Genomic DNA, 27,651 nt, shown 5'->3' with positions numbered 1-27,651 from the left:
TTCACTTTGTAGCTTATGCCGGGTGGCCCTGGATAGAGCACAGACAGTGGCTGACCTTGCCTGACAGCCAGCACACCTGGTGGACAGCTTCAGACCACATCGAAACACCACCATCCAACCATCTCCACAAGTGACACACTCAATGAGTGGACTCAGTGGGTACCAGAACCCTGCTGAAGTAAGTCTTGCTCTGTGTGGTGGGCCTCTACACTACTGATCCTCCAAAGTAGTGGCTAGTGGGCACAGCCAGTTCTTGCAGCTGACCAGCCTGAGTAAACCCCTCCCATTGATGTGCTAACAGCAATTAAGACTCAATTACAAGAGAAGGGTGTACAGTCCACATTAGGGGTGCACCGCGAGGGACCAGCTAGGGTGATCAGGGAGACTGTGCCACTAGATCCTACAGGACACCTACAACAGTAGGCTACCCTACAAAGCCTAGGAGGCATAGCAGCTATGCCTAATACATAGAAACAATCACAGGGAAGCGGCCAAAATAAGGAGACAAAGAAACATGTCCTGAATGAAAGAAAAGAACAAAACTCCAGGAAAAGAACTAAACAAAATGGAGATAAGCAATCTAACAGATGCAGAGTTCAGAACGCAGGTTATAAAGTTGTTCAGGGAACTTGGTGAGACATCCAAGGGACTTAGTAAAACCGTCAAGGAACTTAAGGAGGCCTCTGAGGAACTTGGTGAGAACATCAACAACATAAAAAAAGGGCCAGTCAGAAAATTCAGTTAAGGGTACTAACTGAAATAAAGAATAATTTACAGGGCATAAATAGTAGAGTAGGTAAAGCCAAGAAGCAAACCATTGATTTGGAATACAAGGAAGCAGAAAACACCCAACTAGAACAGCAAAAAGAAAAAAGAATCCAAAAAAAATGAGGATAGTCTAAGGAGCCTCTGGGACAACCTCAAGCGTGCCAATATTCGCATCATAGGGGTGCCAGAAGGAGGAGAGAGAACAAGAAATGAAAAACCTATTTGAAAAAATAATGGCAGAAAACTTCACTAACTTGGTGAAAGAAACAGACATACAAGTCCAGGAAGCACAGAGAGTCCCAAACAAGTTGGACCCAAAGAGGTCCACACCAAGATACATCATCATCAAAATGCCAAAGGTTAAATACAAAGAATCTTAAAAGCAGCGAGAGAAAAGCAGTTTGTTACCTATAAAAGGAGCTCCCATAAAACTGTCAGCTGATTTCTCAAAAGAAACTTTGCAGGCCGAAAGGAGTGGCAAGAGATATTCAAGGTAATGAAAAGCAGTGACCTACAACCAAGATTACTCTAACCTGCAAAGCTATCATTTAGAATCAATGGACATATCAAGAGTTCCCCAGATAAGAAAAAAGCTAAAGGAATTCATCACCACCAAACTAGTATTATAAGAAATGTTGAAGGATCTTCTTGAAGACAAAGAAGAACAAAAATATGAACAATAAAATGGCAAATAATACATATCTATCAACAATTGAATCCACAAACAAAATGAGCAAGCAGAACAGAAACAAACTCATAGATACAGAGAATTTTTTGTTGCTTGCCAGATGGGGGGATGGGGGGATGGGGGGAAAAGATGAAGGAATTAAGAAGTACAAATTGGGCCCTGACCAGTTTGGCTCAGCGGTTAGAGTGTCGGCCTGCGGTCCAGAGAGACCCGGGTTCGGTTCCCACTAAGGCCACATACCTCAGTTGTAGTTTGTCCCCGGCCCTGGATGGGTTGTGCTGGTGGCAACCACTCGATGTGTCTTTTTCACATTGATGTTTCTCTCTCTCTCTCTCTCTCTCTCTCTCTCTCTCTCTCTCTCTCTCGCCCTCCCACTCTATCTGAACAAGAAATGGAAAAATGTCTTTGGGTGAGGATTAAAAAAAAAAGAATTAAGAAGTACAAATTGGTTGTTAAACTGATGAACCTCAAAGGGAAAGGGGGAGGGAGGGTGGGATGAGATAAAACCAAAGAACTTCTATGCATATATGGACATATATGCATAACCAATGGACACCGACAATAGTGTGGGGAATGGGGTGGAGGGGGTCAATGGGGAAAAAAGGAGAAACATCTGTAATACATTCAATAATAAAGATGAGTTAAAAATATATATTTCATCCATTATTTTTTTTCAGATGTTTTTCTGTCCCACTCCTCAATTTCAGTGTCTCTAGTTACATGTATATTAAACCACTTGACATTGTCTACAGATCACTGATGCTTTGCTCTTTAAAAATTTTTTTTATGTCTGTGCTTCATTTGGACAGTTTTTATTATTGTGTCTTCTGATCATTGCTCTTTTCTTTTGTAGTGTCTATTCTGCTCTTAACCCATCCAGTGTAAATGTTTCCATTCAGACATTGAGGTTTCTCTCTAGAAGTTTGATGTAGGTACTTTTTTTAAGATCTTCTGTGTCTTTTTAACATGCTCAGTCTTTTCCTCTACCTTATTGAATGCATGAAATAACAATCAGTTCTCATTATCAAAATATTATGTTCTATAAAGTCACTGTGAACTCTGAATTAGTGAAAAATAGATCCTTGCTCCAAGGTAAAATATAGGGCTAGGCTTCTGTGAGCTTTTGGTTACATTTTGTCATCTGATCAATACCTTGTCTTATGTATATTTCTATTTAACTTAACATTATATTTAATATACATTGTTGATTCATTAGCATCAAAGTTATGACCAGCAACACCATAACTCATACGTAAATGAAGCTTATCAAACACACAAATTTTCTCCATAAGGCACATTATAGCCTTCTTGCAAAGGAATGCTGGACAGCATTTTAACACTATGTTTGTGGGCCATTTAAATGGAAATAACTAACAAAAAGCACAAAAAAGTGATACTAAATAAACTAAAGGACACTTGTTTATAGTTTGAGAGCTTATACAAGAACACAGAGCATCACCTTGTTCAACCTCAGCAGGGAACAAATGCATCAGGAGACAGAAATTTTGTCACTCTGAGCATATGAATGACTGTGAAAGCACCATGAGTATTGATTTTGGAGTTGGAAATTAATTTTAATGAGTAGATGAATTTACAAATATGGAACTGACAAATAATAAGGATCAACTGTATATGTAATACCTATTTCTTATTAATTTATTTTTATTGTTGTGGATATTACAGATGTCCCCCATTTCCCTCCTCCTGGCTCCCACCCCACAGCAGGCCTTCAACGCACTATTGTCTGTGTCCATGGGCTATGCATAAATGCATATAAATTCTTCGGTTAATCTCTCCCCTCCCCCACCCCCAATATCTATCGATTTATTCCATGCTTCATGTCTCGACCTATTTTTTCATCAGTTTATTTTGTTCATTAGATTCCATAAGTGAGATCATGAGATATTTGTCTTTCTCTGAGTGGCTTATTTGGCTTAGCATAATAATCTCCGGGTACATCCATGCTGTTTCAAAGAATAAGAGATCCTTCTTTTTTATAGCTGCATAGTATTCCATTATGTAACTGTACCACAGCTTTTTTTTTTTTTTTTTTTTTAATAATACATGCCCCTAGTGGGAACCGAACCTGGGACTCTCTGGTCCGCAGGCTGATGCTCAACCACTGAGCCAAACTGGCCAGGGCTACCACAGCTTTTTTATCTACTCATCTACTGGTGGGCACTTGGCTGTTTCCAGATCTTAGCTACAATAAATATTGCTGCTATGAACAAACATAGTGGTGTATATATTCTTTCTGACTAGTGTTTCAGTATTCTTAAGATATATTTCCAGAAATCGGACTGCTAGGTCAAATGGTGGTTCCCTTTTTAATTTTTTGAGGAATCCCCATACTGTTTTCCACAGTGGCTGCACCAGTCTGCATTACTACCAGCAGTGTACTAGGATTCCCTTTCCCCCACATTCTCGCCAGCACTTGTTATTTGTTGATTTATTGATGGTAGCCATATAATAACTGTTTTAATGTCCTTCCCTACTTAATTCATCGTCTATCTCATTTATAGGTCTGTTTCTATTGACTAATTTTTCTCCTCATTTTGAATTATATTTTCTTATTTCTTTGCATGTTTGCTAATTTTTTATTGGATACCAGACATTGTGAATTTTACCTTGTTGGGTGCTGAATATGCTAAAATATATTACTATTTTTTTTAATATACTTTAGCTTTGTTCTAGGATACAGTTAAGTTACCTGGAAACATTTCATTCTTTCAAGTCTTCCTTTTACGCTTTATGTGGGACCAAAACAACCTTTAGTTTGGGGCTAATTTTCCCCCACCACTGAATCAGTACCATTTTTAGTATTTATCTAATGTCTTATGCATTACAAAGTTTTTTCATTCTGCTTTGTGAAAACTCTTGCCAACCCTGTGTTAGCTTCAAGGTTTGTTCTGCCTGCTACTTCTTGGTGATTCTTTCCTTAACTTTCCTTTTCCTTATGCTGCATTAGCATAAGTTGAAGACTTGAGGGAAGAGAAGGACCCTCTGCACATTTCTGGAGTTCTCTTTCTGTGCAACTCTCTTCTTTCGATATAGCTCTCTCCTTTCTGGTATCCTACCTTATGCATTCTAGCCACCTTGAATTCTCGACTGTCCTTTCAATTCAGAGAGAGCACTGAGTTTAGGTTGAATTTGTCCTTCCTGAACTGCAACTTGGAAACTCTCCAGGCAATAAGCTGAGAGAGTTGTATATCTTGCCTCATTTGATTCCCTTCTCACAGGGATCACTTTCCTACTCTACCTATAGTTGTTTAAGGTTAGGGTAAATCCAGTCTCTCTTACTCCATCATGGCTAGAAGCAGCAGTCCAACAGACATATCAGTATTATTACCGCTGTAACAAAAGTGGTATTTTTTTAAGCAGAAATGAGAGTTTTGGTCCTCCCTCCCTCCTTTCTTCCTAATTTAATTCAAAAGCCATTGAGTGGAGCCAAGTTAGGTAGTCATTCATGCTAGCAGGGTTTGGGAGGCTTGGTGGCCAAGAGTTGAGTGTCAAAACTAGATTGGGTGAGGAAGGCTTCTTGTGTGTGTGGGAGTGGACTGGCATAGAATATTGGAGTCCAGCTGAGGTGAGAAAATATCCATATGGCCCAGCACCAGATGTCAGAGGGAAATGCCCACATGGCCCAGCAGCACCAGGTTTCAGAGCCATGCAGGATGAAGCGGCCTCCACTCTGTTCCCTGAGGGGATCTGGGAGCAGTGATACTTCACAACAGTAAACACACCTTGTGTTAAGATCTTCTAAATACATTCTCTACAAAAATGAACCTATATCTACTTGAAGAAATGACTAATTTCATGGTTTAGTATGAGATGGACCTGGAATAACTTGTGCCAGAAACTAATAAAGCACTCAGAGAATGATGGTCACATACCTCAAGGATATAGAAACCAGATTGAAGAGGCTTTCACTGGCCAAATCTGGGAGGTTTGGGGCATCAAAACAAGTAATCATAATGATAGTAATGGATAATAACCTATGAATACAAAAAGAATCTCTAACCCTATACTGATGGAGAAAAGAGAAGCTTTGCTTTAGAGTGGAATACCAACTGATAAATCTGAAAGGACTGATAAACTTAGAAACCCATTATTTGTCAACCATTATAGTAATGATTAATTGAGCCATAATGGGTCATAATGAGTGAAACTTGGTTAAAGAATGAGATATTTATGTATTCTCTTAGTTCCTCACCACAAATACTAATTACAAAGGGGGAAAAAAAAGTACTTTTACAGTAGAGAAACCTGGCAGATACCACCAGCTTGACTCAAGTGATCAAGTTAACATCACCAGTAATGGGACAAATTGAAATCATGCACCATCTAATAGTATGCAGAGAAAGCAATGTCAGTTTTTTGGCACGCCATTCAAAAAGCACAACCTGAATCTGATCATGAGGAAATATTTGACAGACCCATATTAACAGACATTCTACCACATACCTGACCTGTAATCTTCAAAGTATCAAAATGACTGAAGGACACTGAAGAGAAACATGAAAACTAAATGCAAAGGTGATCCTAGACTGGATCTTTTGTTATGAAGAACATTACCTGGATTTTTGTTGAAACTAGAATGAGATCTGGATTAGATGATAACATTCTTAATTTCCTGACTTTGATGGTTGCATTGTGGTTATGCAGGAGAATGTCCTTATTTGTAGGAGTTACATATTAGTGTATTCAGAAGAGATTGTCTGCTCCTTACTTTCAAATGGTTCCAGGGTAAAAGAATTCTTTGTGCACTCTTACAGGTGTCTGTTAAGTTTGAAATTTTTTGTAAGTAGGAAACTATTTCAAAATAATACATTTTATATTTTTTCAGCAGTTTTATTTTATATTAGCAAGTTTATCTTTATGAAAACCTTAATCTATAACAAGTTTAATCATAGTTATTCATTTAGTGAATTCTTGCTATAGTAAAATTGCATTAAATTTGAATGATATCAAGAAACTTATGGTTACGATGAGAACACTTTATTCATGGTATGTAGTGATATTTAGGCCTTGACTTCTCTTTCTTTTGTCTCAGCCTTGTCAGACCCAAGCAGTAGACTTTCAACTTCTCCTCCTCCTCCAGCAATTGCAGTACCCTTGCTGGAAATGGGGTTCTCTCTTCGACAGATTGCCAAAGCCATGGAAGCCACAGGTGGGATAAGCTTTTATATATCAGTATATGCAGATAAGAAAAGCTTAATTTTATTAAGGGCAATATATTTTTTAAGAGATCATAAAATGGTAAGATTTTTAACACCAGATTTAGTTACAGTAGCATGATAGCAGACACTCTTAAGCTGACAGCATGAATGATTAATTATTTTGTCCAAAATCAGTATCAGACTTGTCTTTTCTCCTGTTCAGGTGCTCGAGGAGAGGCTGATGCACAGAATATCACTGTCCTTGCCATGTGGATGATAGAGCACCCTGGGCATGAGGATGAGGAGGAGCCTCAGTCAGGCAGCACAGCAGACTCAAGGCACGGAGCAGCAGTTCTAGGCAGTGGTGGGAAATCAAATGAGCCCTGTTATTTGCAGTCACCAGGAGACATACCATCAGCTGATGCTGCTGAAATGGAGGAAGGCTTTAGTGAAAGGTGAAGTTTCCATCTTCCATATTTCTGTTCAATGTGTTATAAATGGTACCCCAAAGAATCCCATTTATTTCCCTTTATATATGTGTTTCTAATGGTATATAAAATTGGTAAGTAGAGATATATGAAAAGATGGACATTTTAGTTTCAAGTTTATGTTTCTGTGAAGAGTAAGAATGATATAAGTTTTTACTTGAATGGATATTTTCAGGGAAAGAAGGAAAAAATTTTATATAAAATTGATCTGAAAAGAGGAAACTGAAAATTAAAACAAGTTTTTTTCTGAAATAAAAATAAACATGTTGATAAAATAATTTTATTTCATATAGATGATAAGAAATAGAATGTTCATTTTAATATTAGAAATTAATTTAATGCATTTACTAGAAATGGACTTTTAAGCCTTTTCTGTCACTTAACATAGATTTATATTTTTATTTCTTCTCTAGTTTTTAATCCGTACAATATACTTTTAAAAAAATCTGTGATAATAATAAAAATGAGCTATATTATATTCTATAATTCTTCCTAAAATCTTCCTCCTTCAGCACTTCTTATGACTTTAAATCTTAACTTTTCATGTTAGCCCATGAAGTCATATGGTTATCATGGCTTGTAACCATATGACTTTATGGGCCACCATGTAATATACAGACTTTTTCTGTCAAGCTTAGTGAATAGTTTCATAACTTATTTTGAAATATTTGTTTCCCCTATATAAGAATGCACAATCAGCCCTGGCCAGTTTGGCTCAGTGGTTAGAGTGTCAGCATGAGGACCAGAGAGGCCCGGGTTCAGTTCCCGCTAAGGGCACATACCTTGGTTGCAGTTTGTCCCCAGCCCCAGTTGGGGTCATGTGGGTAGCAGCCACTCGATGTGGCTCTCTCACGTTGATGTTTCTCTCTCTCTCTTCCTCCCTCTCTCCTTCCTGCTCTGTCTTAAGATAAATGCAAAAAAGGTATCCTCAGATGAGGATAAAAAAAAAAAAACAGAATGCATAATCATTTCAAATTTTAATTCAAAATCATGTAAAATTATTGCTTATGGCAAGAATTTTGTTTAAACTTAGGAGCTTTACCAGGGACAAAAGATATGTTTCAAAGTTTTATCATAACCATATTTTATTCTTGGTAATATTTGGAGGAAAAAGTACCATCACAAACAAGTATGAACCTATGCCTTCTATTCATGATGTTTTTTAAAATCTGTGTTGCTTTCAAACTTCACTTACAGCCCTGATAATCTGGATCATACAGAGAATGCAGCTTCTGGAAGTGGACCACCGACTAGGGGTCGCTCAGCAGTAACAAGAAGGCACAAGTTTGATTTAGCTGCTCGCACATTGCTAGCCAGAGCAGGTAATTACATGTTTTACATTCTTCTGTTGGTGAAAGTATCATATAGCTTGCTTATGTTTCAAAGTAAATGTAAAAGGAACATTAAAGAATATGTAAACTAATGATACTAAGCACTCAGTTTCTCCACATTAACAGAGTAACTATTTGCATATTACTTTCTGGCATTTGCGTAATTTTCAATAATTGAAACCAGAGCATACATTTATCGATTTATTTTTAAATTCCTTCTGGCTGTACAGGTCACTTTTAGATACTGAGAAATGCCCTGGCCCGTTTGGCTCAGCAGTTAGAGCGTTGGCCTGTGGTCTGGAGAGACCCGGGTTCGGTTCCCACTAAGGGCGTGTACCTCGGTTGCAGTCTGTCCCCGGCCCTGGTTGGGTTGTGTGGGTGGCAACCACTCGATGTGTCCCTTTCACGTCGATGTTTCTCTCTCTCTCTCTCCCTCCCACTCTAAACAAAATATCAAAAAATGTCCTTAGGTGAGGATTTTAAAAAAAATAGATACTGAGAAACTTCATAAATGTTCTTTCTGACCTCAAGCAACTTATAATTTAAGAATTGAAGATGCATGTTTAAAATTTAACATTAATAGTAAGAAAGAGCTGAAAAGTACACTGTACCAAAGAAGTAGGCATTGGCTTTTCCGATGTACTCTGTGGACCTTAGGGCTTCATTACTAGGTAAGGCCCCAGATAAGCAAAAATAAATTCCCTCATTACATTAGTAAATACTTCTAGGATTATGTTCTGGACATGTGGAATGTAAGTTATAGAGAACTTATTTTGCAAACTAAAAATTGGTATGTAATTTATCAAAACAGAGTTTAATCCTTGCTGATTCAGTGATTTATGGGAACAGGAAATTGAAACTGTTCTAAAAAAATATAAAATGTATGCCCTGGTCAGTTTGGCTCAGTAGTTAGGGCATTGGCCTGCAGACCAAGGGTCAGGTTTGATTTCTGGTCAAGGGCACATGCCTGGGTTGCAGGTTTGATACCTGGCCCCAGTTGGGGTCATGTGGGAGGCAACCCATCAATGTGTCTCTTTTACATCAATGTTTCTCTCTGTCTCTCTCCTGAATTCCCTTCCACTCATCTAAAAAAAAAAAAAAAAAATTAGGATGTATACTTAATATATAATATAATGAAGAGTCTGATAAAAAAAAAACCTAAAGAAACAGTAACAGCCCAAATTTCATTGAGTGTTTTTATTTATATATATATAACAAACATCATGAAGTATTTTACATGGATTATCTTATTTAAAACCTATCAACAGCCCTACCAGGTATGAGTGGTGGTGTCCCCATTTTACAGAAGAAGAAGCACATGTGATAGGTAAAATTTTATGTTCATGGTCTGGAATCCAATAAGTTAGCTGAGATAGGCTCTCACCTGCATGTATGGCAGTTAAGAATTGGCAAAATATTCAGAATTATTTTATACATGCAAATAAAATACCTTTTTTGTTTTGTTCTGAGCGGGGTTATACCGCTCTGTGCAGGCCCACAGGAATCAAAGTCGGAGAGAAGGAATATCTTTGCAGCAAGACCCAGGGGCATTGTATGACTTTAATTTAGATGAGGAATTGGAAATTGATCTTGATGATGAAGCGATGGAAGCTATGTTTGGACAAGACCTGACCAGTGAAAATGATATTCTGGGAATGTGGATCCCAGAGGTACTGGATTGGCCTACCTGGGTGTGTGTGACTGCAGCGGGGGCTGCTCTGACTTATTTTCCTGCCCTCTTGTTTATACAGCTTACTAGTAACAGCCTTGCCTAGAGTTGTAACCCGCTGAAAAGCTTTACATCTCATTCTAAAGTTTGGGGCTTTAACGTTTAAAGTTACTTTAATACCTACAAACTAATTTTAAAAAATCTCTTTTTGCTATTTCTGTGCGATTTTATTGCTTCTCTCCCCAGACTAGATGAATAGAACCATATTGTGGTAATATTCGATTTTAATATCAAAGCTAGATTACAAAACAGGCATCAAGTCCCAGTCGACTCTGCTGGGTGTATAACATGGCTGCTGTTTTCACCTTGCTATCTGAATGCATGCTCTTCTCCTTCAGGTTCCATTTAATCACGGTTAATGCCTCATTCTAGGAACCAGTGCCACCTAGATCTTGTAAATACCTCCATCCAGGGCCAGGGTACATGGTGGGTTTGTATGTTTACATTATTTAGCGTTATGCTTTTGTAGCAGTGCAACTGAAAAGTTCACAGATGTAAGTCCTACAGGAAAGAGTATCTACCATGTTAAGCTTATAAGGTAAATGAATCCTAATAACTTTTTTGAAACTCAGAATATAGGTATGCAGGTTATGACCAGATGAAAAGTAGTTTTCATTAGAGGGATTTAAAAAAAAAAATCATTTGAGATGATGCAGATTGTCATTTTTATTAACTCTCTTTTCAGTAGGATAGTCAGTTTTATTAGAGAGAGTAATGGCAAAAATAATTCTTTAAGATTGTGTGATGTGAATTCTGATTTGAAAGAAATTTATTATGTAGCATTAATGAACACATTAATTCTTTAAGATTGTGTGATGTGAATTCTGATTTGAAAGAAATTTATTATGTAGCATTAATGAACACATTGTAACTATTCCAGCATATGTAAACAAAGTAAATTTAATATCAATAATCTATTGACCTCTTCTTAATTTTATGTTAAATTGACTAATAATTTGATATGTAATCATTTGTGCAGCATGTTTGTGAGTCTGAAGATAGGGAAGAAGTGGTGATGTGTGAACTGTGTGAATGCAGTGTTGTCAGCTTCAATCAGCACATGAAGAGAAATCACCCAGGCTGTGGGCGCAGTGCAAACCGCCAGGGCTACCGCAGCAACGGCTCCTATGTTGATGGCTGGTTTGGTGGTGAATGTGGGAGTGGAAATCCATACTACCTGCTATGTGGCAGCTGCAGGGAAAAGTATTTAGCCCTGAAGACGAAATCCAAGACAACAAGTTCTGAAAGGTACTTTGAAATTGTATGACTTTCCAGACCCTCTGAATGAGGAGTTTAAAGACATGGAAATTATAGCTTTTTTTCATATTAGGGGTTACTTTTTAACCTTTCCTAAAGTCCTGTGATTGTTGAATTGGGGGCAGGAAGGATGGAGGAGATTGAGGAATTCATGTTCCTATCAGAGCTGGGAACCTGTAGTCCAGGAACAGTGGTTTGTGAGCAGGTCCTTCACTGGAGTTCGTGTTAACCTTTGACTTGTTGACAAGTTGTGGGCAGGATCCTTGCCTTAATCTTTCGGTCAGTTTTTTTTCATTGGTGTTTTTCACCATATTTTTGACATCTTAATTAAGATATTTTCCTTCATGAGATTAAATGAGCTTCCACGAAAATATTCTCTTTATATCCTCAAATAGCAGTTAATCTCTACTGAGTAGGGTTTTTGACCTTGTTGTCAACTATTAAAATCTTTAAGGTATTCTGGAATAGCTTTTTGATTTAAAAAGTTATCGATGACCCAAAACATCCTCAATAATTTGGTAAAATAATTAGTGATTTTGTAAGTATGTGTGTACCACCTATATATATCAATTTCTATTACATTAGGCCATAACATGAAACACACCTTTTTATTTTGTGTTGCTTTATTAATGACCTTTTAAAATGTTCTAATGGCTTAATTTGCATTTTTGGGTACTAACTGTTTTGTATGAAAACACAATGTTCTTCATGTTTGGTGCAGGTACAAGGGACAAGCTCCAGATCTAATTGGCAAGCAGGACAGTGTATATGAAGGTAGTTGTTTTGAGAGCTTCTTTATTTTACATGTATTTTTACGTATGCCTTCTGCTTAACATCTGGTTACTAAATTTACCTTCATGTGTTTGTATTTATGTACGTGTTAACTTAAACTTTCCCTAAAAAGCTCAAGGTTGTTTGATAGCAACAGAGTTAAAGGAAAAGGACCTGAGGTCAAATACTAGTTTTACCACAAAATGTGAATTTCTTCATAGCATTTTGTTTTCAAAGTAGGGAAAGTGTATATACATACTTTTCAATTTCTAGCCTAATTGAAGACAGTGAAAAAAAAGAAAAAAGTTGAAGTGAGCATGAATTTATCTGGAGCATTCATTTACTTGAAAGTACTCATTCCCTAATGATCATGGATAGGGTTAAGAACTCTTTGTTGGCCTTATAAGAATATTTTTTATTAGTAGAAACCTCCGTTACCAGCTGTAATATTTGCTGTTGCTTTAAATGGATTTGACTGCTCTGATTCCCTTTTCCTTCTAGTCTATGACTCAGGAGTGCAGTTTGGTCGGGTCACCAGGAGATGGTGCCAATAGTTCATTTTGTGGGCACTAGACTTTTAGTCCATCTGCATCTTAGACGAATCTCACAATAACCATTGCCAGCAGAGTTATATCATGTTTATAGTCACATACGATACATATATTTATTTAAATTCCAGAAGACTGGGACATGTTGGATGTTGATGAAGATGAAAAGCTAACAGGTGAAGAAGAATTTGAATTACTTGCTGGACCACTTGGTTTAAATGATCGACGTATTGTACCAGAACCAGTTCAATTCCCGGACAGTGATCCATTGGGAGCATCAGTAGCAATGGTAACAGCCACCAACAGTATGGAAGAGACTTTGATGCAAATAGGTAAATTGATATGCTGATTGGCATGGATTTCATGGAGTATATATTAATTTATTTCTTAGATAAATAATAAGGTAAGGATAAATAATAAGAATAAGGATTCAACATTGTCCCACCCCATCAAGTATCTTGAGCCAGTTGTTTTAACATTTTTAAAATATAATGCAATATTAAACTTTGATTTTTGTTGCTCTTTTTATGAAATAGTGAAGAGTTAAAAAAAATTTTATAAAATATGAGTAAGACTTTTTTTTTAACCTTGTGATAAGAGAATCCTGGAACTGATTAAAAACTATTTTGCAGTCTTTTTTTATTTGGGTGAGAGGGTGTAATAACTTTTTCCTATAGGAAATACAAAATAAAGAATTGAGGCAGGCCAGGCTGGTGTGGCTCAGTGGATTGAGCATCGTTCCATGGACTGAGAGGTCTCGGTTTGATTCTCAGTCAAGGCACATGCCCAGTTGCAGGTTCGATCCCCAGTAGAGGGCGTGCAGGAAGCAGCTAGTCGATGTTTCTCCCTCACATTGATGTTTCTATCTCTCTCTCCCTTCCTCTCACTCTAAAAAAAATCAATGAAAACATTTAGAAAAAAGAATTGAGGCAGTATTGATGACTCTTTATATGTAAAAAGCATATTTTTAATTTTTATTTTTTTAATCCTCATCCGAGGATATTTTTCTATTTATCTTCATAGAGTGGGAGGGAGAGAGAGAGAAACATCAACATGAGAGGAACACATTGATTGGTTGCCTCCCGCACGACCCTGACCAGGGCCGGGGACAAACCACAACTGAGGTACATGCCCTTAACCAGAATCGAACCCATGACTCATGGGTTTGCGAGCCAACGCTTCAACAGCTGAGCCAAACCAGCCAGAGCTAAAAACTATTTCTTTAAAAAACTATATTTTTAAAACTATATCTTTTCAATATTTGGTAATATTAGTAGATGTGATACATGAGCAAAATAAATAAAACCAAAAAAAAAAAAAAAAAAAAATTTGAGAAGCACATTCCTTTTATAATAGATTGTTGACTTAGAAATATCTGTTTCTCCCAAGGAATTTTCTGAATAATAAAGTTTCAGATGAGCAAAACACATTGATTTGTGGGGAGTAAAGGGGGACATCTGTAATATTTGAAACAATAAAAAAACAAAACAAAATGTACACTTTAAAATCTATGTATATATTCAACTATTTTATTAAAAAACACACAACAATCTTGGTTTGCTATATTTTCTTGCAGCCTAGAACCTAGGTAAAATGAGGAAATTTTTCAGTAGTTCAGATATTTTTTTCTTGCAGTGTGAGAACTAAACAAAATCTTGTTTTTCAGGTTGCCATGGCTCTATAGAAAAGAGTTCCTCTGGGAGAATAACGTTAGGTGAGCAGGCAGCTGCCTTAGCAAACCCTCATGACCGAGTGGTGGCTTTAAGGAGAGTGACTGCTGCTGCTCAGGTACTTCTGGCCAGAACCATGGTCATGAGAGCTCTGTCTCTTCTCTCAGTCAGGTAGGTGTTATTTTGTGTCAAATTATGCTAAGTTAGCTTCTAGTATATATCAGATAGGCGTCTGGTATTGTTTGGGAGAATGAGATAGAATTTTTAGAAACTTGAATGTCGACTATTGAATGACAGAAGTTGGACATAGTCATCATTGCTATTTATTCATTCATTCAGTTAATACTTAGATCTTCTTAGGTAGAAAATAATGCCATTACAGTAACTGAGTAAAATGCAAACATATTATCAGAAATGAGAAAACTAAGACTGTTGATTCATTTGGTGCAGGATAAAAATAAAAGGTCAGATGAGTTTTTCTGCAGAATTACCCAACTGTGTAGCTCAGTCAACCTTCAGATTCCGAGACTTTTGCCATGTTCATACTGTGGTATAATGTTGAAAAAGGGAAGAGAGCCAAGAGTACCCAAAAGATATCCATTTAAGAAATGGTTGCCCGGCCAGTAGACTCCGTGGTTGAGCGTCAACCCATGCACCAAGAGGTCGCTGGTTCAATTCCCAGTCAGGGCACATGCCAAGGTTGTGGGCCCAGTCCCCAGTGTGGGGTGTGCAGGAAAGAGGCGGCCAATCAATGTTCTTTCTCATCAATGTTCCCCTCTCCCTTCCTCTATCTCTAAAAATCAATAACAAACAAGCAAACAAATAAATAAATAAATGGTTCAGCTAGGGTATTTAACTGTCAGTGAAGGCAGAAGGACCCTGAAAGAAACTCAAAATAAAATTTAGATAAGACTGTGTGGTATTGGTTTAAGAATAAACAATTTGAACAGTGATGAAGAAGAGTTCAGAAACTGACCTACACATATAGATAAATACTTGATTTATGGTTTGATTTATGACGGTGTTTATACTGGAGAGCAATGAGGAAAGATAGTCTTTTTAATAATCTGGGCTAAGTCAGATAGTGTACTCACATAAGGAAAAAATGAGTCTTGGTCCCAACCTCATACTATAAAACAAATATTTCCAAGTGGCTCTTGTATCTAAATGTAAAAGGTAAATCAATAATGTTTCTATAAGGTAACATAGGAAAAATTTATTCTTGATTTTGGGATAGGTAGAGGTTTCTTAAGCAAGTTACAAAAGGCATTCACCATAGCCCTGGCCAGTTTGGCTCAGCGGTTAGAGCGTGAGCCTGCAGTCCAGAGAGACCCCGGTTTGGTTCCCGCTGAGGGCATGTACCTCGATTGCAGTTTGTCTCCGGCCCTGGTTGGGTTGTGCGGTAGGCGGCCACTCGATGTGTTCCTTTCACGTCGATGTTTCTCTCTCTCTCTCTCTCTGTCTCTCTCTCTTCCTCTCTCTTCCTCCCACTCTATCTAAAAAAAAAGCATTCACCATAAAGAAAAAAATTGATATATTGGACTGCATTAAATAAGAACTTCTGTTCAGCAAAAGTCATTAAGACAGGAAGTTAAAAAAAGAGAAAAAAGGCCACTGGGCCCTGACAGGTTTTGCTCAGCGGTTAGAGCGTCAACCCACAGACTAAAGAGGCCCGGGTTCAGTTCCCACTAAGGGCACATACCTCAGTTGCAGTTTGTCCCCAGCCCCAATTACTCGATGTGTCTCTCTGACGTCAGTGTTTCTCTCTCTCTCTCCCTCCCTCTCTCCCTCCTGCTCTGTCTGAAGATAAATGCAAAAATGTCCTCGGGTGAGGATTAAAAAAAAAAAGGCCACTGGGAGAAGATAGTAACAATGCATATAACCAACAGAATATATAAAGAATTTCTATAAATCAAGCCCTGGCCGGTTTGGCTCAGTGGTTAGAGCGTCGGCCTGTGGTACAGAGAGACCCGGGTTCGGTTCCCACTAAGGGCATGTACCTTGTTTGCAGTTTGTCCCCGGCCCTGGTTGGTCGTGCGGGTGGCAGCCACTCGATGTGTCCCTTCACATCGATGTTTCTCTCTCTCTCTCTTCCTCTCTCTCTCACGCTCTATCTGAACAAAAAAAAAAACAAAAAAAAGAATTTCTATAAATCAACAAGAAAAAGATTTACAACTGAAAAAAAATGGGCAAAATACAAAAGTGCATCTCCAAATGGCCAATAAACATGAAAAAATGAGGTCTTCAACCTCATTAGTTTTTAGAGAAATGAAAATGAAAACCCAATGAGATACTACTTCACACCCACCAGAATGGCTAACATTTAAAATACTGGGGGAACAAGGTGAGCATGAAGATGTGGAACACTTAGAACTCTCATACACAGCTGGTGAGGAAATAAATTGGTACAACTACTTTGGAAAACTGATAGTACCAACTAAAGGTGAATATTAACATATTCCATGACCCAGAATTTCTGGGTATATACATCCAACAGAAATGCTTACATATGTACACCCAAGGACATAAGCAAGAACATTAATGGCAGCATTATTCACAGTAGCACCATGCTGGAAACCACCTGATTATCATCTGTATGGATAAATTAATAGTGGCAGACTTTATATCAATGAAAAAATGCTATGATGCAACAACATGGATGAATCGTATAAGCAGTGTGTAGCAAAAGAAGCAGATGCAAAAGAATACTTTATTATTTTAGTTATGTAAATTTAAAAACAGGCAAAACTAATTTATGGCTTTAGAAGCCAGGATAGTGGTTACCTTTGAGGGCCTAGTGACTGAGAAGGGCCCAAGCAGGCTGCTGAGGTTCTGGCAAAGTTCTGTTTCTTGATCTGGGAGTTGTTCAGTTTGTGAAAATTCATGATTTGTGAACATTCCTGTATGTTATACTTTAGTAATTCAGTTATACTTCAAGCATATGTCAATATTTATTTTCTTAAAATATTTCAATAACAGTTCTCAGCTTACATAATCTTTTTTGACATCTTCTAGGACATATGACTAGTGATAGTGCAACTTGTCTTTAATTTTGTTTTTTGGTACTATGGGTGATATGTGGGACTTCATATGATTCCTCAAGAAAACTGTTTTCTTTATTTATCTGAAGTGTTTTCCTTTCCTGACAGTGGTTCCAGTTGTAGCCTGGCTGCTGGTCTTGAATCTCTGGGACTTACAGATATCCGAACGCTGGTTCGATTAATGTGCTTGGCTGCAGCTGGGAGGGCTGGCCTCTCCACCAGCCCTTCTGCCATGGCAAGCACCACAGAACGCTCGCGAGGTGGGCACAGCAAGACCAACAAACCCATCTCTTGCCTTGCCTATCTGAGCACAGCAGTGGGATGTCTGGCATCAAACACTCCTAGTGCTGCAAAACTCCTGGTGCAGTTGTGTACACAAGTAAGCAAGTTTTCAGTGCTTTTCTTGTTGCATTGCTTATTTCCAACCAATTCTTAAAAGAGCCTTTTGGGGTGAAATCTTTTTTGTCCCAAAATTATATGTAAAAATTAAACCTGTTTGTTTCAATTGTTTCTTCAGAACTTGATTTCTGCTGCAACAGGTGTAAATCTAACTACAGTCGATGATCCAATTCAGCGAAAGTTTCTACCCAGCTTTCTCCGAGGAATTGCTGAAGAGAATAAGCTTGTGACCTCCCCAAACTTTGTTGTAACTCAGGCCCTTGTGGCATTACTAGCAGACAAAGGGGCCAAACTAAGACCTAACTATGATAAGTCAGAAGTTGAAAAGAAAGGTAAGTTTCATACAATTTAATTTGTGTGGTCTTCTAATCAATTTGTACATTCTTCTTATCAGTTTGATTCATGTTTTTTAAATGTGTTTCTGCATTGTTCTATGTGATGCATTACGTAAAATCATGTATGCTTCTTAAGTTTAGATCATAAAAGAAGTACATGGATACTATTTCATTGTGTATGAAAATAAATATTAGAAAATGCACCAAATTAGTCTTGGTTTGATTAGATTATTTTATTAGATTATGGTTCAAGTCACCACCTATTTTCAACCTTTTTCATCTCATGGCACACATAAACTATTAAAATTCTGTGGCACATCAAAAAAATAAAATTTTCACCAATCTGACAGAGAAAAAATAGATATAATTTTGATTCATTCATACTAGGCAGCTATTGTTGTGTTTGGCTGTTGTCATTTTTTTCATTTGACAAAAGAGATCAGTGCCCCTGACGAAATAGTCAGGTATTGCATGTTTTAAAAATTATTGTGGCACACCAGTTGAAAATTACTGCCATAGATAATAATACTGGTAGGTTTTCTTAATAAAATGTAGATAATTTAGTGCTGTTTTTCTGTCTTAGGATAATAACACTTTGAAGGTAGTGCTTTTAATCACTACTATCAACCCTTCTCTTTATCAGGACCATGTGTCCAAGAGAGATGGGCCTTAGGATCTCGGCCCAGTAATTGACAGGCTGTTAAGATCTTTTTTGGCAGCAAGGGCCAAATTCTTATTCTTTAGGGCATGCTGCCTCTGCCCTGGCTTTAAAATTATTTCTGCTGCATTCTCAGTCTATGTGTCCTTAGAGCAAAGACTATTGATTGATGAATATACATGTATATTTGCATTGAATCAGATTTATTGTAGAGTTTGATGAGATAAATGCTTTATATTTTGTATGCATATGTTAGTGAAATGATTGCTTGCAAAAGTGTTAATTCTTAGAAGATATGGGTTAACCCATTTTGTTTGTTCACTACCACCAGCTCTCACCTGGGCATCATTTCATTGTTTTGTTTAAGCAGGATTAATTGCTGAATTGTATGTCCATCCTTCCTATGATCCTTCTGCTGTAGGCCCTCTGGAGCTGGCTAATGCCCTGGCAGCTTGCTGCCTGTCCTCCAGGCTGTCCTCACAGCATAGACAATGGGCTGCTCAGCAGCTCGTGCGCACTCTCGCTGCACATGACCGTGACAACCAAACTACTCCACAAACACTTGCTGATATGGGAGGAGATCTCAGAAAATGTTCCTTTATCAAGTTGGAGGCTCATCAGAACAGAGTATGTATTTTGAGTCACAAGTGTGCTAATCACCTTATGTAGGATAAATAGTTTCTGCCCTTCTCAAAGCACTCAAAGTTTAAATGTCTCTCTTTCTCACACTAACTTATTAGTATTTATCTGGTAGTTTGGTAGTTACCAACTCTTTCTATATGTTGGGTTGACATAATAGTATACAAATAGGAAAATCAGATGGTGGATAAGAAGAAAACCAAAGGAATAACCTCACAAAAGGTGAAGGTTTATATATATGCAAGAGGAAAAGCAATTGGCCTCACCGTTTTACTATAACCTGCTGGGCCCTTGAGCAGTGGCAAGGGCAGTTTGGGAAATGAAGACTGGCCTCTATTCACTAATTTTAAAATCACTTCTTAGTCTGTATTATTTTATAAAATATAAATATCTTGAGCCCGGTCCATGTGGCTCAGTGGTTGAGCATCGACCCATGCACCAAGAGGTCGCTGGTTCAATTCCCGGTCAGGGCGCATGCCCAGGTTGTAGGCCCAATCTCTAGTAGGGAGCATGCAGGAAGCAGCCAATCGATGTTCTCTCTCATCAATGTTTTTATCTCTCGCTCTCTCTCCGTTCCTCTCTCTCTAAAATCAATAAAAAAAATTTTTTATTTTTATTTTATTTTATTTTTTTTTATTTTATTTTAATTTTTTTTTGAAATTTTATTTATTTATTTATTTTTTTGTTACAGATATTTTACCTTTTTACCCCATTGGCACCCCCCACCCCCACCCCTCCACCCTGTCCCCGGCTTAGTTGTCCATGTCCATTGGTCATGCATACATGCATATAAGTTCTGTGATTTATCTCTTCCCACCCCCCCACCCCCCATCCCCTCTTCTGGGGGATGTCAGTCTGTGCCCCACTTCCATGTGTCTGGGTCTACTGTATTCCTCAGACTGTTATGTTCATTATATTCCGTATATAAGTGAGATCATGTGGTATTTGTCCTTCTCTGCTTGGCTTCTTTCACTTAGGATAATACTTTCCAGGTCCCTCCATGTCGTCTCAAAGGATAAGAGATCTTTCTTTCTTACCGCTGCATAGTATTCCATTGTGTATATGTACCACAGCTTTTTGGTCCATTCGTCTACTGGTGGACACTTGCGCTGTTTCCAGATCTTAGCTATTGTAAATAGTGCTGCTATGAACATGGGGGTACATATATTCTTCCTGATTGGTGTTTCAGGCTTCTTAGGGTATATTCCCAGCAGTGGGATCACTGGGTCAAATGGAAGTTCAATTTTTAATTTTTTGAGGTAGCACCATATTGTTTTCCATAGCGGCTGCACCAGTCTGCATTCCCACCAGCAGTGTATTAGAGTCCCCTTTTCTCCACACCCTCGCCAACACTTGTTGTTTGATGATTTGTTGATGGCGGCCATTCTGACAGGTGTGAGGTGATACCTCATTGTTGTTTTAATTTGCATCTCTCTGATGATTAGTGATGTTGAGCATTTCTTCATATGTCTCTTGGCCATTTGTATGTCCTGTTTGGAGAGGTGTCTATTCAGCTCCTCTGCCCATTTTTTAATTGGGTTCTTTGTCTTCCTTTTGTGGAGTTGTATGAGCACTCTGTATATATTGGAAATTAACCCCTTATCTGATACATCATTGGCAATGATGTTCTCCCATACAGTGGGTTGCCTTTCCATTTTGATGATTGTTTCTTTTGCTGTGCAGAAGCTTTTTAGTTTGATGTAGTCCCATGTGTTCATTTTCTCCTTTATTTCTGTTGCCTTAGGTGATGTATCAGTGAAAATTCTGCTCCGTATGATGTCCGAAATTTTGTTGCCTACATTTTCTTCTAGAATTTTTATGGATTCACGGGTCACATTTAAGTCTTTTATCCATTTTGAGTTTATTTTTGTGTATGGTGTAAGTTGATGGTCTAGTTTCATTTTTTGCATGTAGCTGTCCAATTTTCCCAACACCATTTATTAAAGAGGCTGTCTTTACTCCACTGTATGCTCTTGCCACCTTTGTCAAATATTAATTGAGCGTATTGCCTTGGGTCCATTTCTGGGTTTTCAGTTCTGTTCCACTGGTCTATATGCCTGTTCTTGTGCCAGTACCAGGCTGTTTTGGTTACAGTCGCTTTGTAGTATAACCTGATATCTGGTATTGTGATCCTTCCAACTTTGTTCTTCTTTTTCAAGATTGCTGTGGCTATTCGGGGTCTTTTTTGGTTCCATATGAACTTTTGAAGTATTTGTTCTAGTTCTATGAAATATGTCGTTGGTATTTTGATGGGGATTGCATTGAATCTATAGATTGCTTTGGGTAGTATGGACATTTTAATGATGTTAATTCTTCCAATCCATGAACAGGGTATGTGCTTCCACTTTTTTATATCTTCCTCTATTTCTTTTTTCAATGACCTGTAGTTTTCTGCAAATAGGTCCTTTACTTCTTTGGTTAAGTTTATTCCTAGGTATCGTAATTTTTTTGGAGCGATGGTAAATGGGATTGTTTTTTCAGTTTCTCTTTCTGTGAGTTCATCATTGATGTACAAGAATGCCGTCGATTTCTTGACATTAATTTTGTATCCTGCTACTTTGCCAAATTCATTTATTAAGTCTAATAGATTTTTGATGGAGTCTTTAGGGTTTTCTATGTACAATATCATGTCATCTGCAAATAATGACAGTTTCACTTCCTCCTTTCCAATTTGGATCCCTTTTATTTTTTCTTCATGTCTGATTGCTGTGGCTAAGACTTCTAGTACAATGTTAAATAAGAGTGGCGAAAGTGGACATCCCTGTCTTGTTCCTGTTCTTAATGGAAATGTTTTTAGTTTCTGTCCATTGAGTATGATGTTGGCTGTAGGTCTTTCATATATGGCCTTTATTATGTTGAGATATGATCCCTCTATTCCTACATTGCTGAGCGTTTTTATCAGAAATGGATGCTGGATTTTGTCGAATGCTTTTTCAGCATCTATTGATATGATCATGTGGTTTTTATTCTTCATTTTGTTTATGTGGTGTATCACGTTTATTGATTTGCAAATATTGTACCAGCCTTGCATCCCTGGAATGAATCCCACTTGGTCGTGGTGAATAATTTTTTTGATGTATTTCTGGATCCGATTTGCTAGTATTTTGTTCAGGATTTTGGCGTCTATGTTCATCAGGGATATTGGCCTGTAGTTTTCTTTCTTCGTAGTGTCTTTTTCTGGTTTTGGAATTAGAATTATGCTGGCCTCATAGAATGTGGTTGGTAGTCTTCCTTCTTCTTGAATTTTTTGAAATAGTTTGAGGAGAATGGGTGTTAGTTCTTTTTTGAATGTTCGGTAAAACTCCCCTGTGAAACCATCTGGGCCTGGGCTTTTGTTTGCTGGGAGAGTCTTGATTACCTCTTCAATTTCCTTAGTTGTTATTGGTCTGTTCAAGTTTTCTATCTCTTCCGGGAATAGTTTTGGGAGACTGTGTGTTTCTAGAAATTTGTCCATTTCGCTGAGATTGTCGAATTTGTTGCCATATAGTTGTTCATAGTAGTTGTTAACGATCTTTTGTATTTCCGTGGTGTTGGTTGTTACTTCTCCTCTTTCATTTCTGATTTTGTGTATTTGGGTTCTCTCTCTTTGTTTCTTGGTGAGTCTAGCTAAGTGTCCATCTATCTTGTTTATCTTTTCGAAAAATCAGCTCTTTGTTTCATTGATCCTTTGAATTGTTTTTTTGGTCTCTATGTCATTTATTTCTGCTCTGATCTTTACTATTTCTTTCCTTCTACTTGCTCTGGGGTTTTCTTTTTGTTTGCTTTCTAATTCTTTAAGCTGTGAGGTTAGACAGTCAGTTAGAAATTTTTCTTGTTTTTTGAGGTAGGCCTGTAGTGCTATGAACTTCCCTCTCAGAACTGCTTTCGCTGCATCCCATAGATTTTGTGTTGTTGTGTGTTCATTTTCATTAGTTTCCAGGAAGTTTTTAATTTCTTCCTTGATCTCCTCGGTGACCCATTCATTGTTTAATAACATGCTATTTCGCCTCCATGTGTTGAAATGTCTTTGCATGTTCTTGTTGCAATTGATTTCTAGTTTCATGCCATTGTGATCTGAGAAGATGCTTGATATGATTTCAATCTTCTTGAACTTGTAGAGATTTAGTTTGTGTCCTATCATGTGGTCTATCTTTGAGAATGTTCCATGTGCACTTGAGAAGAATGTGTATTCTGTAGTTTTGGGGTGTAATTCTCTGTAGATATCTATTAAATCCATTTGGTCTAGTGCTTCATTTAGAGTCTCTGTTTCCTTGCTAATTTTTTGCCTAGAGGATCTATCCAGTGCTGACAATGGGGTGTTGAAGTCCCCTGCTATGATTGTATTGTTGTCGATTTCTCCTTGGAAGTCCTCCAGAAGATTTTTAATATATTTTGGTGCTCCTATACTGGGTGCATATATGTTTATCAGGGTTATATCTTCCTGTTGGATAGATCCTTTCAATATTATGTAGTGGCCGTCTTTGTCTCTAGTTATGGTCTTCATTTTGAAATCTATTTTATCAGATATGAGAATTGCTACCTCAGCTTTTTTTTGCTTTCCATTTGCTTGGAAAATTTTTTTCCATCCTTTCACTTTCAACCGATGTGAGTCTTTTGTTGAGAGGTGGGTCTCTTGTAAACAACATATAGATGAGTCATGCTTTCTTATCCAATCAGCTACTCTGTGTCTCTTTATGGGAGCATTCAATCCATTTACGTTTAAGGTGATTATTGATATGTACTTATTTATTGCCATTTTTGTTTAGTGTGGTTCTATTTTTCTTCCCATTTCTACTGCTAATTACAGCAGTCCTTTTAACATTTCTTGCAGTGCTGGTTTGGTGCTAATGTATTCCCTTAGCTTTTTTTTGTCTGGGAAGCTCTTTATTTGATCTTCTATTTTGAATGATAGCCTTGCTGGGTAGAGTAGTCTTGGATTCAGATTCTTGTTTTTCATGACTTTGATTACTTCATGCCATTCTCTTCTGGCCTGTAATGTTTCTTGTGAGAAGTCAGCTGAGAGCCTTATGGGGTTCCCTTTGTAGGTAACCTGTTGCTTATCTCTTGCTGCTTTTAGGATTCTCTCTTTGTCTTTAATTTGTGGCATTTTAATTACTATGTGTCTTGGTGTGGGCCTGTTTGGGTTCTTCTTACTTGGGACTCTCTGTGCTTCTTGAACTTGAATGCCTTCTTCCTTCACCAAATTAGGGAAGTTTTCTCTCACTATTTTTTTGAATATATTCTCTATCCCTTGCTCCTTTTCTTCTTCTTCGGGGACTCCTATGATGCGAATATTATTACGTTTCCAGTTGTCCCATAGTTCTCTTAAGCTGTCTTCCTGTTTTTTAATAGTTTTTTCCTTTTGTTTTTCTGATTGGTTGATTTTTTCTACCCTGTCTTCTAATTCACTGATCCGGTCCTCAGCTTCCCCTACTCTTCTTTTTAAACCTTCCAATGTGTTTTTCATTTCGGATATGTCATTTTTTATCTCTTCTTGTTGGTTTTTAATTTCCATTTGGCTTATTTTCAATGTCTCTATGTCCTTACTCATGCTGTTCAGCTTCCTCAAGATCATGGCTCTGAATTCTAGCTCTGTTAACATGCCTAATTGCTCCACATTGATCTCATCTTCGGTGGAGGTGTCTTGCTCTTTCATTTGGCTTCTGTTTCTGTGTTTCACCATTTTAGCTATCACTGTGGGCTTTGGAGCCTGTCAAGTTCTCCCTGTGGGTGTTGGTGTTCTGCTGTTTGTGGCTCCCTCTCCTGTGTTTAGATGAGGGAGGGAGGACCCGCGTTGAACACCACTGTCAAGTCTTACTTTCCTGGTTAAAGTTGCCAGCCTAGGAAACTTACTGTTATCCTCTAGCTTTTTGCCTGGAGGCTAGCAGTCTAGGTTAATTGATGAGTTTTGGGTTGTTAGTTGATTGAAAAACTCCCTCTGGTGCTCAGCCAAGGGGCTTTCAGAAGGGTGGGGCAGATGCTGGTTGTTAGTGAGCCTCAATTAGCACTTCAATGGCCCACAGGGTGGGGTTGGATCTCCGAGGGAGGGGCTGCTGCCTCTCCCCAGAGCCCTGGGAAGGAGCAATGTGGCCACCGTCCTGAGTGGCTGCACTCAGCCAAAGCTCTGAGCGCCCTCCAAATCCCGAGTGTCCCGACACAGTTCCAGTCCAGTCCGCCCTCCCTCCGCCGGAGCCCAAGGTGAGTGGCTGTGGCTGTTTCAGCCTCTGTCCCGGCTGCGCTGTGGGGCCGCCTGGGAGTGTAACCCGCGGGCGCCGCTTATAGCTGAGGCCGCTGCCGAGCTGCCGACCGTGCGCTCCCAGCCCCGTCTTGCGCCTTCGCAAGCCTACCGGGATGGAGTCAGTGTCCCTCGTTGTATGGTCCTCGCAAGCTGCTTTTCTGTTGCTTTTTCCTGTCGATTTGTCTGTGTTATAGTTGTAATTCCAGTTTGGTTCTGGGAGACGGTCTGTGTAGCTCCGTTCACTCCGCCGCCATTTTTCCTGGTTCAAAATTTTTTATTTTTAAATCTTGTAGTATTTATATGGAATTAAATTAACATGTTTTTATTTTATTTATTTATTTTTATTTATTTATTTTTTTTTTTTTTCATCCTCACCCGAGGACATTTTTCCATTTTTTACTCAGATAGAGCGGGAAGGAGAGAGAGGAAGAGAGAGAAACATCGATGTGAAAGGGACACATCGAGTGGCCGCCACCCACACAACCCAACCAGGGCCGGGGACAAACTGCAGCCAAGGTACATGCCCTTAGCGGGAACCGAACCCGGGTCTCTGTGGACCGCAGTTTGACGCTCTAACCGCTGAGCCAAACCAGCCAGGGCTAAATTAACATGTTTTTAAATTAAACATGTTTAGTAAAGATTTCAACAGATCTCAGATAATACAAATGATTTGGGGCATAGTACTTTAAAACTATACTTTAAATAGGTGTATATTTATAACCTAAATAGAAAAGAATGAGACCATGCCTATTGCATTATAACATGGATACTTTTACAGTTTCATGGTAGATTTTTTTTTTTTAATTTGATAGAACTTTTCTAAATGACAGAATCATTTGACTCAAAACTTGCTCAAATATTGATGGACATTTTCAACTTTTCTAGGTAATGACTTGTGTTTGGTGTAATAAAAAAGGACTCTTGGCTACAAGCGGCAATGATGGCACCATTCGGGTGTGGAATGTTACCAAGAAGCAGTATTCACTGCAACAGACCTGCGTGTTCAACAGACTGTGAGTGCTAATGTTATCTTTTTCTTGTGTAACATTTAAAATGAGAGAATTCTAAACATGCTTTATTTTGGTTGTGTTAATGTAATCACACTGTCACTAAAATTTTTTTTGCAGTTATTTTTTAGAATAGTCTTACTATATCCTCACTGTGTGTTTTAAATATTCAGAATAGTTATTTGGCAAATAAAATTAACTATTGAGGACTTCCAGTCAAGATAGCGGAGTAGGTAAACATGGGATTGTCTCCTCCCACAACCACATCAAAATTACAACTAAACTACAGAACAACCATCATTTAAAACCACCTGAAATCTATAAGAACAGGATGGTGCTGAGTAACCAGAAAGTGCAGTTTTATCAAGGAAATACCTGCCGGGCTGCCTCCAAGTAGAGCGCAGCAGCCGGCTCGTACAGACTAAGGATTTTTAAACTTAGGGCTGGGGTGGGTGGTTGCTCGCCGAGGAGTCGCAGTCGTCCTTGATTGGTTGGGGCTGGGGTCTTTCTGAAGGTTGTTCTTCTCCTCAAGCGGCTATTTAGGTTTGGGTGGGGGTTTCAGGATACTGTTCCAACTGGCCGGAGCGATAAGCTTTGGTTTCCTTGAATAAGGGGCCTGGGGTTAGGTTAAACAATAAGAGGCTGGGGCTAGTAATATGGAAGTTAAAGTTAACAAAATCAAGCTGAAATGGAAGTCCCACAACTACAAAATGAAAGAAGAGGCCACATCGAGACTAGTAGAAGGGGTGGAGGCGTGGGCTGGTCCCACACCCTCGTGTGGTAGATAAAAATCAGGAGAATACCTCGGCCGGGAAGGTCCTCCCTGAGGAGTAAGGGGCCCCCCTCCCACACCCTGGCATTCAGGGTTCCAGTGCCAGGAAGAGAAGTCCCCATAACTTCTGGCTGTAAAAACCAGCAGGAACTGAGGCTGAGGGAGGCTGAGGCT

General features: G+C 38.4%; 1 protein-coding gene across 29 annotated transcripts in view; it reads left to right on the top strand.

Annotated features, from left to right (window-relative positions):
* The window catches only part of HERC1 (HECT and RLD domain containing E3 ubiquitin protein ligase family member 1), a 236,115-nt gene that overhangs the window by 167,899 nt on the left and 40,565 nt on the right, over positions 1 to 27,651 (top strand). For 23 of the 29 annotated variants that reach the window (XR_004960256.1, XM_036265948.1, XM_036266229.1 and 20 more), the window contains 12 exons: positions 6,510 to 6,626; positions 6,839 to 7,070; positions 8,301 to 8,425; positions 9,905 to 10,125; positions 11,143 to 11,411; positions 12,142 to 12,194; positions 12,871 to 13,071; positions 14,406 to 14,580; positions 17,559 to 17,829; positions 17,968 to 18,181; positions 19,210 to 19,469; positions 26,584 to 26,711. Coding sequence is in view for 28 of the 29 variants with exons in the window: in XM_036265948.1 (XP_036121841.1) it covers positions 6,510 to 6,626; positions 6,839 to 7,070; positions 8,301 to 8,425; positions 9,905 to 10,125; positions 11,143 to 11,411; positions 12,142 to 12,194; positions 12,871 to 13,071; positions 14,406 to 14,580; positions 17,559 to 17,829; positions 17,968 to 18,181; positions 19,210 to 19,469; positions 26,584 to 26,711 (2,266 nt within the window). In the remaining variant the exon portion in view is untranslated. The remainder of the gene's footprint in view (positions 1 to 6,509; positions 6,627 to 6,838; positions 7,071 to 8,300; positions 8,426 to 9,904; positions 10,126 to 11,142; positions 11,412 to 12,141; positions 12,195 to 12,870; positions 13,072 to 14,405; positions 14,581 to 17,558; positions 17,830 to 17,967; positions 18,182 to 19,209; positions 19,470 to 26,583; positions 26,712 to 27,651) is intronic. The other 6 variants (XM_036267182.1, XM_036267102.1, XM_036267019.1 and 3 more) reach the window with 4 other exon arrangements.

The sequence above is a fragment of the Molossus molossus genome, unplaced genomic scaffold (genome assembly GCF_014108415.1).
Source record: "Molossus molossus isolate mMolMol1 unplaced genomic scaffold, mMolMol1.p scaffold_m16_p_1, whole genome shotgun sequence".
Taxonomy (NCBI): domain Eukaryota; kingdom Metazoa; phylum Chordata; class Mammalia; order Chiroptera; family Molossidae; genus Molossus; species Molossus molossus.
This window is presented reverse-complemented; position numbering and strand designations above follow the sequence as displayed.